This window comes from Nerophis lumbriciformis, linkage group LG14 (genome assembly GCF_033978685.3).
Source record: "Nerophis lumbriciformis linkage group LG14, RoL_Nlum_v2.1, whole genome shotgun sequence".
Taxonomy (NCBI): domain Eukaryota; kingdom Metazoa; phylum Chordata; class Actinopteri; order Syngnathiformes; family Syngnathidae; genus Nerophis; species Nerophis lumbriciformis.
In genome coordinates, this window is record NC_084561.2 from 44,563,729 (window position 1) to 44,576,590 (window position 12,862).

Below are 12,862 nucleotides of genomic sequence, written 5' to 3' on the forward strand. Positions count from 1 at the left end.
CATGGCAAGCTAGAACCACAGTGAAGGATGACTTCTCATTCCCTGTGGTGCGAATATTCACCGTACGTGCTCCCGTTGTATCCACAGTGCGGTTCACAGGAATATCAGTTGCTGTGAAATAGTAATCCGTGTGCGGATGGAGAGATTGCGTCTTTTCATGAACCGGATCCCTGTCGCTTAGTAGGAGCCATTTTGTGGTCTTTACAGATGTAAACACACAAAGGAAATGAAACGTACGGTAATATCCGCGCGCTTTTTCTTCTTCTACGCGGGCGGGTGGTTGCTTACAGTAGAAGAAGAAGCGCTTCCTGTTCTATGGGGGCGGGTGCTTACCTTGGCGGTTGCTTGCGTAGAAGAAGAAGCGCTTCCTGTTCTACCGGGAAAAAAGATGGCGGCTGTTTACCGTAGTTACGAGACCGAAACTTTATGAAAATGAATCTTAATATTAATCCATATATAAAGCGCACCGGGTTATAAGGCGCACTGTCAGCTTTTGAGAAAATTTGTGGTTTTTAGGTGCACCTTATAGTGCGGAAAATACGGTACAAAAAAGTGGGACCCCACTTTGAAGATTCCTAGTGCCAACACTTCTTGTACATCTGGCAACTTGATTCTTTCATCAGAGAACATGTGCAGACTGAATGTAATACTGAAGGGAAAAAGAGAGCAGATACCAGAAGAGATGTTGTTCCATACAAACTGAGTTTAATGTATAAAAATAGCAACTGGCAGCAGGTTTACATCCAACATAAAAACATGACGCAGGTTCAAGTGAGACCAGTCAATCAGAACAAACGTCAACATAAAAGTTCTGTGCAGAAGAAAAGATTTTAAAAGTGACATTCATTCTTGAATTTATTACAAACCTTTTCTGACAACAGCATACTAAAAAAAAAAAAAAACTGGAATATTTTAGATTTCAAAAAGTTTGTAAAAAGGCTTAAAAAAAAAAGCCCAGCTTTTTTCTTTACATTGTGCCTTTTTTGACTTCAATTGTTTCCTCCGACGTAACAATAAAAACGACTTTTTCATCTCCAGCAAACCATCCAAACTTTGTGACAAAATGTGCCGTAAGATACAACATCATGAAGCTGCAGCATTTACAACCTAACTTTGACCATTTTTAGGTCCAGCCTTAGAAACTGAAAGCAAAAAGTTTCCATTGAAGATTAGCAAGTTAGTGGAATTACTTTGAACTTTTTATGTTGGTGAAAGTTTAAACGTTAAAAAGATGAACAAGTTGAACTCATGGCGGCTTTTTATGTCAATTCAGCTTCTTTCTTTTTTTTAAACAAACATGACTTGTTTACACACTTTTTGGCACCGGGACTCTCCAAGTTTGCTACCAAACAGGAGGGCGCCAAACAAAAGGGGTACCAAACAGAAAGGGGCCAAACAAAAGGGGCACCAAACAAAAGGGGTACCAAACAGTTGGGCGCCAAACAGGAGGTACCAAACAAAAGGGGCACCAAACAGGTGGGTGCCAAACAGGAGGGGTACCAAACAGGAAGGGGCCAAACAAAAGGGGTACCAAACAAGAAGGGGCCAAACAAAAAGGGCGCACCAAACAAAAGGGGTACCAAACAGGAAGGGGCAAAACAAAAGGGGTACCAAACAAGTGGGCGCACCAAACAAAAGGGGTACCAAACAGGTGGGCGCCAAACAGGAGGCACCAAACAGGAGGGCGCCAAACAAGAGGGCGCACCGAACAAAAGGGGTACCAAACAGGTGGGCGCCAAACAAAAAGGGCGCACCAAACAAAAGGGGTACCAAACAGGAAGGGGCCAAACAAAAGGGGTACCAAACAGGAGGGCGCACCAAACAAAAGGGGTACCAAACAAAAGGGGTACCAAACAGGAGGGCGCATCAAACAAAAGAGGTACCAAACAGGAAGGGGCCAAACAAAAGGGGTACCAAACAGGAGGGCGCACCGAACAAAAGGGGTACCAAACAGGACGGCGCACCAAACAAAAGGGGTACCAAACAGGAGGCACCAAACAAAAGGGCGCACCAAACAAAAGGGGTACCAAACAGGTGGGCGCCAAACAGGAGGCACCAAACAAAAGGGGTACCAAACAGGAGGGCGCACCGAACAAAAGGGGTACCAAACAGGTGGGCGCCAAACAGGAGGGTGCCAAACAAAAAGGGTACCAAACAGGAGGGCGCACTAAACAAAAGGGGGGCCAAACAAAAGGGGTACCAATCAGGAAGGGGCCAAACAAAAGGGGTACCAAACAGGAAGGGGCCAAACAGGTGGGCGCCAAACAAAAGGGGTACCAAACAGGAGGGCGCCAAACAGGTGGGCGCCAAACAAAAGGGGTACCAAACAGGAGGGCGCCAAACAAAAGGGGTACCAAAAAGGAGGGCGCACCAAACATAAGGGGTACCAAACAGAAGGGTGCCAAACATGAGGGTACAAAACAGGTGGGCGCCAAACAAAAGGGGTGTCAAACAGGTGGGGTACCAAACAAAAGAATGCCAAACAGGAGGGCACTAAACAAAAGGGTACCAATTGTGTGCTAAGACTGAAGACAAAGTAATTATTGTGACATGCTTGGTGTGAGCCTACTTTTCTACAATCCTTCCTGTGGTCAGAGGGGTCAAAGGTCAGGGAAGCGACTAGGGTCCTCCTTGTACTCGCTCGGGACCGTGAAAATGTTCTCATCAAAAGTGTCGTAGCGGAACTCCTGAAAGGTTACAGTCGCCGTGATGGTCGGAAAGACGGGAATATCTGCCACACGAAGGACAAAAACAGGAATGACGACATGTGTGGTGCACTTGAAGGCACCACAGTTTGATTCCAAAATGCTTACCCAGTTTGACAGGAAAGCCAGGGGGAAGTTTCATTTGTACGAACTCTCTCAGCTTATTAAAGTGCTTGAAGGGTGCGATCACTTCTAGAACATTCAGCAGCCTGCAGGACCACAACACATCATCATTTATCACTTCTAGAACATTCAGCAGCCTGCAGGACCACAACACATCATCATTTATCACTTCTACAACATTCAGCAGCCTGCAGGACCACAACACATCATCATTTATCACTTCTAGAACATTCAGCAGCCTGCAGGACCACAAAACATCATCATTAATCACTTCTAGAACATTCAGCAGCCTGCAGGACCACAACACATCATCATTTATCACTTCTAGAACATTCAGCAGCCTGCAGGACCACAACACATCATCATTTATCACTTCTAGAACATCCAGCAGCCTGCAGGACCACAACACATCATCATTTATCACGTCTACAACATTCAACAGCATGATAGAAAACAATGAATGTTCTAGAAGTGATAAATAATGATGTTTTGTCGTCCTCCAGGCTGCTGAACGTTCTAGAAGTGATAAATATTTTTAGTTTTCTATCACTTTTAGAACATTGAGCAGCCTGATAGACAACAAAACATCATTATTTATCACTTCTAGAACATTCAGCTGCCTGATGGACAACGAAACATCCTTATTTATCTTATTTCATACGTCCATCAAATGCAGTTCCACTTCATTTACTCTTGTCTCTCTATCAGACTATTCTGCTGGCAGTGCGTCAAAGAAAAGGAAAGTGAATGATTTTATCTGCAACTTACGAGTCGATGCTTAGAGGGAAATCCTGACTCATCGCTACTGAGGCCTTGAAGCTTTTCTTGCTCTCTTTGCACAGCAGCTCTCTGCCCAGGTGAGGGGGGCTGTCACAAACATCAAACATTATATACCTCAGTTATTTTACATATTATACTCAGAGGTAAGTAACATCCAATATTATACTCACACGTCAGTAACATCAAATAATATATTTACACATCAGTAACATCAAATATATTTGAATACAAGTCAGTAACATCAAATATTATATTTAAACGTCAGTGACATCAAATATTATATTTACATGTCAGTAACATCAAATATTATATTTAAACGTCAGTAACAGCAAATATATTCACATAAACATAGTATACATATAATGAACATGAAATAAACATAAAATAAACAACCAGTAAACATAAACAGTAAACATTTAGTAAACATAAAATAAACATATGAAATGAACATATTAAACATGAAATAAACATATTAAACATGAAATAATCATAAAATAAACATAGTAAACATATTAAACATGAAATAAACATACAGTAAACATGAAATAAACATATTAAACATACAGTAAACATAAAATAAACATAGTAAACATGAAATAAACATGAAATAAACATATTAAACATGAAATAATCATAAAATAAACATAGTAAACATATTAAACATAAAATAAACATAGTAAACATGAAATAAACATAAAATAAACAACCAGTAAACATAAACATTAAACATTTAGTAAACATAAAATAAACATATGAAATGAACATATTAAACATGAAATAAACATACAGTAAACATGAAATAATCATAAAATAAACATATTAAACATGAAATAAACATACAGTAAACATGAAATAATCATAAAATAAACATATTAAACATGAAATAAACATACAGTAAACATGAAATAAACATACAGTAAACATATTAAACATGAAATAATCATAAAATAAACATATAGTAAACATATTAAACATGAAATAATCATAAAATAAACATAGTAAACATATTAAACATGAAATAAACATACAGTAAACATAAAATAAACATATAGTAAACATAAAATAAACATACAGTAAACATATTAAACATGAAATAATCATAAAATAAACATATAGTAAACATATTAAACATGAAATAATCATAAAATAAACATAGTAAACATATTAAACATGAAATAAACATACAGTAAACATGAAATAAACATATAGTAAACATAAAATAAACATAGTAAACATGAAATAAACATAATATATAATAAACATATCAACTGTCCTTCCTCACACACTTCTTTACATCAGAACAAGACAAGAGGGAGTCTATTAATATTAATATTAATAATGATACACCAGTGAAACATACCTTCCATATTCAGCAGTGGTAATAATAATAAGATACCTTCCATAATCAGCAGTGATGTTAATAATAATAATAATAAGATACCTTCCATATTCAGCAGTGATAATAATAATAAGATACCTTCCATATTCAGCAGTGATAATAATAAGATACCTTCCAAAATCAGCAGTGATGTTAATAATAATAATAATAAGATACCTTCCATATTCAGCAGTGATAATAATAAGATACCTTCCATATTCAGCAGTGATAATAATAATAAGATACCTTCCATATTCAGCAGTGATGTTGATAATAATAATAATAAGATACCTTTCATATTCAGCAGTGATAATAATAATAATAATAAGATACCTTTCATATTCAGCAGTGATAATAATAATAATAATAATAATAAGATACCTTCCATATTCAGCAGTGATAATAATAATAATAATAAGATACCTTCCATATTCAGCAGTGATGTTAATAATAATAATAATAATAAGATGCCTTCCATATTCAGCAGTGGTAATAATAATAATAAGATACCTTTCATATTCAGCAGTGATAATAATAATAAGATACCTTCCATATTCAGCAGTGATGTTAATAATAATAATAATAAGATACCTTCCATATTCAGCAGTGATGTTAATAATAATAATAAAATACCTTCCATATTCAGCAGTGATGTTAATAATAATAAGATACCTTCCATATTCAGCAGTGATGTTAATAATAATAATAAAATACCTTCCATATTCAGCAGTGATGTTAATAATAATAATAAAATACCTTCCATATTCAGCAGTGATGTTAATAATAATAATAAGATACCTTCCATATTCAGCAGTGATGTTAATAATAATAAAATACCTTCCATATTCAGCAGTGATGTATTGTTCCCAGGTTACAAAGTTGTCAGAAGGTGGAGTCAAAGATGATCTTCTTACAGGCTGAGGACACAAACACTTTTTACTACCACTAGTACTATTACTCTACATATTTACAGTATACTATTACAGTAAAGTATTACAATGTAGTATTATAGTCCAGTATTACAATGTAGTATTATAGTCCAGTATTACAATGTAGTATTATAGTCCAGTATTACAATGTAGTATTATAGTCCAGTATTACAATGTAGTATTATAGTCAAGTATTACAATGTAGTATTTAGGGCTGCAACAACTACCGGTAATCGATTAAAATCGATTATAAAAATAGTTGGTGATTAATTTAGTCATCGATTTGTTGGATCTATGCTATGTGCATACGCGGAGGCTTTTTTTATTTTAATTTATTTATTTTTTAATAAACCTTTATTTATAAAGTGCAACATTTACAAACAGCTGAGAAACAACAATCAAAATAAGTACAAAACAGCGCTGAGGCTACGTCTCATGAGGTGGAGGTAAGTTAGCCAATGATGTGTCATGTGCAGCTCACGTCTCCTTTGCTGGAACTTTCTAAAAATGGCGCAGGAAAACAGTACGAATAGTTCAGCGGAGAAACATCTTGAGGTTATTAGACTTCAATGGAGAAAACTTCACTTTAAAGACTTCAAAGAAGACAGTTTCCTGCAAAATGGCATGGAAACATGTTGGAGCCATGGATGAAGGGAAGAACTGAAGAGGAAACATGTTGGAGCCATGGATGAATGGAAGAACTGAAGAAGAAACATGTTGGAGCCATGGATGAATGGAAGAACTGAAGAGGAAACATGTTGGAGCCATGGATGAATGGAAGAACTGAAGAAGAAACATGTTGGAGCCATGGATGAAGGGAAGAACTGAAGAGGAAACATGTTGGAGCCATGGATGAAGGGAAGAACTGAAGAAGAAACATGTTGGAGCCATGGATGAAGGGAAGAACTGAAGAGGAAACATGTTGGAGCCATGGATGAATGGAAGAACTGAAGAAGAAACATGTTGGAGCCATGGATGAATGGAAGAACTGAAGAAGAAACATGTTGGAGCCATGGATGAATGGAAGAACTGAAGAAGAAACATGTTGGAGCCATGGATGAAGGGAAGAACTGAAGAGGAAACATGTTGGAGCCATGGATGAAGGGAAGAACTGAAGAAGAAACATGTTGGAGCCATGGATGAAGGGAAGAACTGAAGAGGAAACATGTTGGAGCCATGGATGAAGGGAAGAACTGAAGAAGAAACATGTTGGAGCCATGGATGAAGGGAAGAACTGAAGAAGAAACATGTTGGAGCCATGGATGAAGGGAAGAACTGAAGAGGAAACATGTTGGAGCCATGGATGAAGGGAAGAACTGAAGAAGAAACATGTTGGAGCCATGGATGAAGGGAAGAACTGAAGAGGAAACATGTTGGAGCCATGGATGAAGGGAAGAACTGAAGAGGAAACATGTTGGAGCCATGGATGAAGGGAAGAACTGAAGAGGAAACATGTTGGAGCCATGGATGAATGGAAGAACTGAAGAAGAAACATGTTGGAGCCATGGATGAATGGAATAACTGAAGAAGAAACATGTTGGAGCCATGGATGAAGGGAAGAACTGAAGAAGAAACATGTTGGAGCCATGGATGAAGGGAAGAACTGAAGAAGAAACATGTTGGAGCCATGGATGAAGGGAAGAACTGAAGAGGAAACATGTTGGAGCCATGGATGAAGGGAAGAACTGTAGAAGAAACATGTTGGAGCCATGGATGAAGGGAAGAACTGAAGAAGAAACATGTTGGAGCCATGGATGAAGAGAAGAACTGAAGAGGAAACATGTTGGAGCCATGGATGAAGGGAAGAACTGAAGAAGAAACATGTTGGAGCCATGGATGAAGGGAAGAACTGAAGAGGAAACATGTTGGAGCCATGGATGAAGGGAAGAACTGAAGAAGAAACATGTTGGAGCCATGGATGAAGGGAAGAACTGAAGAGGAAACATGTTGGAGCCATGGATGAAGGGAAGAACTGAAGAGGAAACATGTTGGAGCCATGGATGAAGGGAAGAACTGAAGAAGAAACATGTTGGAGCCATGGATGAAGGGAAGAACTCACAGTACGTAACTTTTTAAGTCCATAGTGGCAACAGGCATTCTTGAGTTGAGCTTTGTTGTGAGTAATGTTAATGTTATGTCTTTGTTGCAACGCGGTGCTGATCATGTGTCTGATCATGTGTCTGATCATGTGTCTCCGCCACATTTGACTCCGTTTTGAGAGAGAAAACGCACGGTTAGCAATTTGGAAATAAACGTAACGGACAGAAATATCTCAGGTTGGTTTCATAATGGATCAATAAAGCGATATAAATATATTTAGATTTGAGTGACGCTTTAGTATAACTAAACGTTATGAAGGTGCTGGAATATTTCATGCTATTATTCAGAGGCAGCCTCAAATGAATATTCACAACAGAAACGTGTACAATATCTGACTCACTTCTGATCTGATGACTTACATTTCTGTGTTATTGTTGCTGTATGCTGCACCCCCAATGTCCACAACATGCTGTTTCTTTTATATAAAATACTGGAAAGGATAGAAATGTAGTTTGTCTCTTTTATCCGATTATCAAATGAATCGTTAGTTGCAGCCCTAGTAGTATTATAGTCCAGTAGTCGTAGAAAGTAAGAGTGATTATTCCACCTTACAGCATGTAGTATTGTTCCTGTACCACTAGGTGGCAGCATGTAGTATTGTTCCTGTACCACTAGGTAGCAGCATGTAGTATTGTTCCTGTACCACTAGGTGGCAGCAGAGATGTCTTTAAAATGACATCGGAAGTCTTTTATTCATGTATAGTCCACCTTGTTAAACACACTTTCACTTCTGTAGAGTGTATGCATCTGTGTGTTGACACATTTATAAACATTATAAGTCATGATGTGACATGATCACTCAAACTAATTGTTTACATGTTATTAATATCATTGTTTACATGTTAACATCATTGTTTACATGTTATTAATATGGTTTACGTGTTATTAACATCATTGTTTACATGTTATTAATATCATTGTTTACATGTTATTAATATGGTTTACGTGTTATTAACATCATTGTTTATGTTATTAACATTGTTGACATGTTATTAATATTGTTTACATGTTATTAATATTGTCTACATGTTATTAATATCATTGTTTACATGTTAATATGGTTTACGTGTTAATATATTTGTTTACATGTTAATATTGTTTGCATGTTATTAATATCATTGTCTACATGTTATTAATATTGTTTACATGTTATTAATATCATTGTTTACGTGTTATTAATATCATTGTTTACATGTTATCAACATCATTGTTTACATATTATAATTATTTACTTGTTATTAATATCATTGTTTACATGTTATTAATATAATTTTTTTCATGTTAATATTGTTTACATGTTATTAATATCATTGTTTACATTTTATTAATATGGTTTAAGTGTTAATATCATTGTTTACATGTTATTAATATCATTTTTTCATGTTATTAATATCATTGTCTACATGTTATTATAATTTTTTTCATGTTGTTAATATTGTTTACGTGTTAATATCATTGTTTACATGTTATTAATATCATTCTTTACATTTTATTAATATCATTTTTTTCATGTTATTAATATGGTTTAAGTGTTAATATCATTGTTTACATGTTGTTAATATTGTTTATGTGTTATTAATATCATTGTTTACATGTTGTTAATATTGTTTACGTGTTATTAATATCATTGTTTACATGTTATTAATATTGTTTACGTGTTATTAATATCATTGTTTACATGTTAATATTGTTTACATGTTATTAATATTGTTTACATGTTATTAATATCATTTTTTTCATGTTGTTAATATTGTTTACGTGTTATTAATATCATTCTTTACATTTTATTAATATCATTTTTTTCATGTTATTAATATGGTTTAAGTGTTAATATCATTGTTTACATGTTGTTAATATTGTTTACGTGTTATTAATATCATTGTTTACATGTTATTAATATTGTTTACGTGTCATTAATATCACTGTTTACATGTTAATATTGTTTACATGTTATTAATATTGTTTACGTGTTAATATTATTGTTTACGTGTCATTAATATCATTGTTTACATGTTAATATTGTTCACATTATTAATATTGTTTACGTGTTATTAATATCATTGTTTACGTGTTATTAATATCATTGTTCACGTTATTAATATCATTGTTTCTGTTTTAATATCATTGTTTACATGTTATTAATATCATTGTTTACATGTGATTATTATAATGATTTACTTGTTATTAATATCAGGGTTTACAAACGCCCGAATGCAGCTGAGTTAGCCTCCAGCACCCGCCGCGACTCCATAAGGGACAAGCGGTAGCAAATGGAAGGATGTTATTAATATCAGGTTTGTGACTGACCTCCAAGTTTTGTTGGCTGAGGTTTCCTCCTTTGCTGAGACTCTCCATGATGGCTTTGTTCCTCAAGATGTCTTCCTCACTCAGATGCTCCCTCCTCTTCCTGGACTCCAGCACCAGTCCATTCACACTGTACACGTCTGCCAGGAGCTGGCCCACACGCTCCTGACATGACAATCAGCATGGCAGGATGAGCAAACAAGAGGATGAGAGAATGAGATGAGGGAATGACCAAACAAGATGAATGGGATGAGGATGAGAGAATGAAGATGCAAGGATGAGGACGAGGAATGAGCAAACAAGATGAATGTGATGAGAGAATGAAGATGCAAGGATGAGGGGATGAGGACGAGGAATGAGCAAACAAGATGAATGTGATGAGAGAATGAAGATGCAAGGATGAGGGGATGAGGATGAGGGAATGAGCAAACAAGATGAATGGGATGAGGATGAGAGAATGAAGATGCAAGGATGAGGGAATGAGCAAACAAGATGAATGTGATGAGAGAATGAAGATGCAAGGATGAGGGGATGAGGATGAGGGAATGAGCAAACTAGATGAATGCGATGAGAGAATGAAGATGCAAGGATGAGGATGAGGGAATGAGCAAACAAGATGACGAGGATGAGAAAATGAGGATGAGGGAATGAGATGTTGAGGAAGAGAAATGAGTGAGCAAACAAGAGTGACACGAGGATGAAAGAATGAGGATGAAATGGTGAAGATGAGGATGACATAATGGAGATGAGAGCATGAGGATGAGAGAATGAAGATGCAAGGATGAGGGAATAAGCAAACAAGATGAATGCGATGAGAGAATGAAGATGCAAGGATGAGCTGATGAGCAAACAAGATGAATGGGATGAGGATGAGAGAATGAAGATGCAAGGATGAGAGAATGAAGATGCAAGGATGAGGGAATAAGCAAACAAGATGAATGCGATGAGAGAATGAAGATGCAAGGATGAGCTGATGAGGGAATGAGCAAACAAGATGAATGGGATGAGGATGAGAGAATGAAGATGCAAGGATGAGGGAATGAGGATGAGGGAATGAGCAAACAAGATGAATGCGATGAGAGAATGAAGATGCAAGGATGAGGATGAGGGAATGAGCAAACAAGATGACGAGGATGAGAAAATGAGGATGAGGGAATGAGATGTTGAGGAAGAGAAATGAGTGAGCAAACAAGAGTGACATGAGGATGAGAGAATGACATGAGGATGAGATAATGGAGATGAGAGAATGAAGATGCAAGGATGAGGGAATGAGCAAACAAGATGAATGCGATGAGCGAATGAAGATGCAAGGATGAGGATGAGGATGAGGGAATGAGCAAAGAAGATGACGAGGATGAGAAAATGAGGATGAGGGAATGAGATGTTGAGGACGAGAAATGAGTGAGCAAACAAGAGTGACATGATGAGGATGAGAGAATGCGGATGAAATGGTGAAGATGAGAGAATGACATGATGAGGATGAGATAATGGAGATGAGAGCATGAGGATGAGAGAATGAAGATGCAAGGATGAGGGGATGAGGATGAGGGAATGAGCAAACAAGATGAATGCAATGAGAGAATGAAGATGCAAGGATGAGGGGATGATGATGAGGGAATGAGCAAACAAGATGAATGCGATGAGAGAATGAAGATGCAAGGATGAGGATGAGGGAATGAGCAAACAAGACGACGAGCATGAGAAAATGAGGATGAGGGAATGAGATGTTGAGGACGAGAAATGAGTGAGCAAACAAGAGTGACATGATGAGGATGAGAGAATGCGGATGAAATGGTGAAGATGAGAGAATGACATGATGAGGATGAGATAATGGAGATGAGAGCATGAAGATGCAAGGATGAGGGAATGAGCAAACAAGATGAATGCGATGAGCGAATGAAGATGCAAGGATGAGGATGAGGGAATGAGCAAACAAGATGAATGCGATGAGAGAATGAAGATGCAAGGACGAGGATGAGGGAATGAGCAAACAAGACGAGGATGAGAAAATGAGGATGAGGGAATGAGATGTTGAGGACAAGAAATGAGTGAGCAAACAAGAGTGACATGATGAGGTTGAGAGAATGAGGATGAAATGGTGAAGATGAAAGAATGACATGATGAGGATAAGAGCATGAGGATGAGAGAATGAAGATGCAAGGATGAGGGGATGAGGATGAGTGAATGAGCAAACAAGATGAATGGGATGAGGATGAGAGAATGAAGATGCAAGGATGAGGGAATGAGGACGAGGAATGAGGATGAGGGAATGAGCAAACAAGATGAATGCGATGAGAGAATGAAGATGCGAGGATGAGGGAATGAGCAAACAAGATGACGAGGATGAGGGAATGAGATGTTGAGGATGAGAAATGAGTGAGCAAACAAGAGTGACATGATGAGAGAATGAGGATGAAATGGTGAAGATGAGAGAATGACATGATGAGGATGAGATAATGGAGATGAGAGTATGAGGATGAGAGAATGGGCGAACAAGATGATGAGGATGAGATGGTGAAGATGAGTGAATGACATGATGAGGA

At 37.0% G+C, this 12,862-nt stretch overlaps 1 protein-coding gene across 3 annotated transcripts in view; it reads right to left on the reverse strand.

Annotated features, from left to right (window-relative positions):
- Positions 1 to 2,274: 2,274 nt before the first annotated feature.
- The window catches only part of LOC133616336 (ankyrin repeat domain-containing protein 13C-like), a 74,769-nt gene continuing 64,181 nt past the window's right edge, over positions 2,275 to 12,862 (reverse strand). Inside the window, exons 8-13 of one of the 3 annotated variants that reach the window (XR_012050822.1) lie at positions 10,323 to 10,484; positions 5,824 to 5,903; positions 3,597 to 3,695; positions 2,814 to 2,914; positions 2,487 to 2,731; positions 2,275 to 2,455 (exon numbers count right to left, since the gene is read on the reverse strand). Coding sequence is in view for 1 of the 3 variants with exons in the window: in XM_061975475.2 (XP_061831459.1) it covers positions 2,601 to 2,731; positions 2,814 to 2,914; positions 3,597 to 3,695; positions 5,824 to 5,903; positions 10,323 to 10,484 (573 nt within the window). In the remaining 2 variants the exon portion in view is untranslated. The other 2 variants (XR_012050821.1, XM_061975475.2) reach the window with 2 other exon arrangements.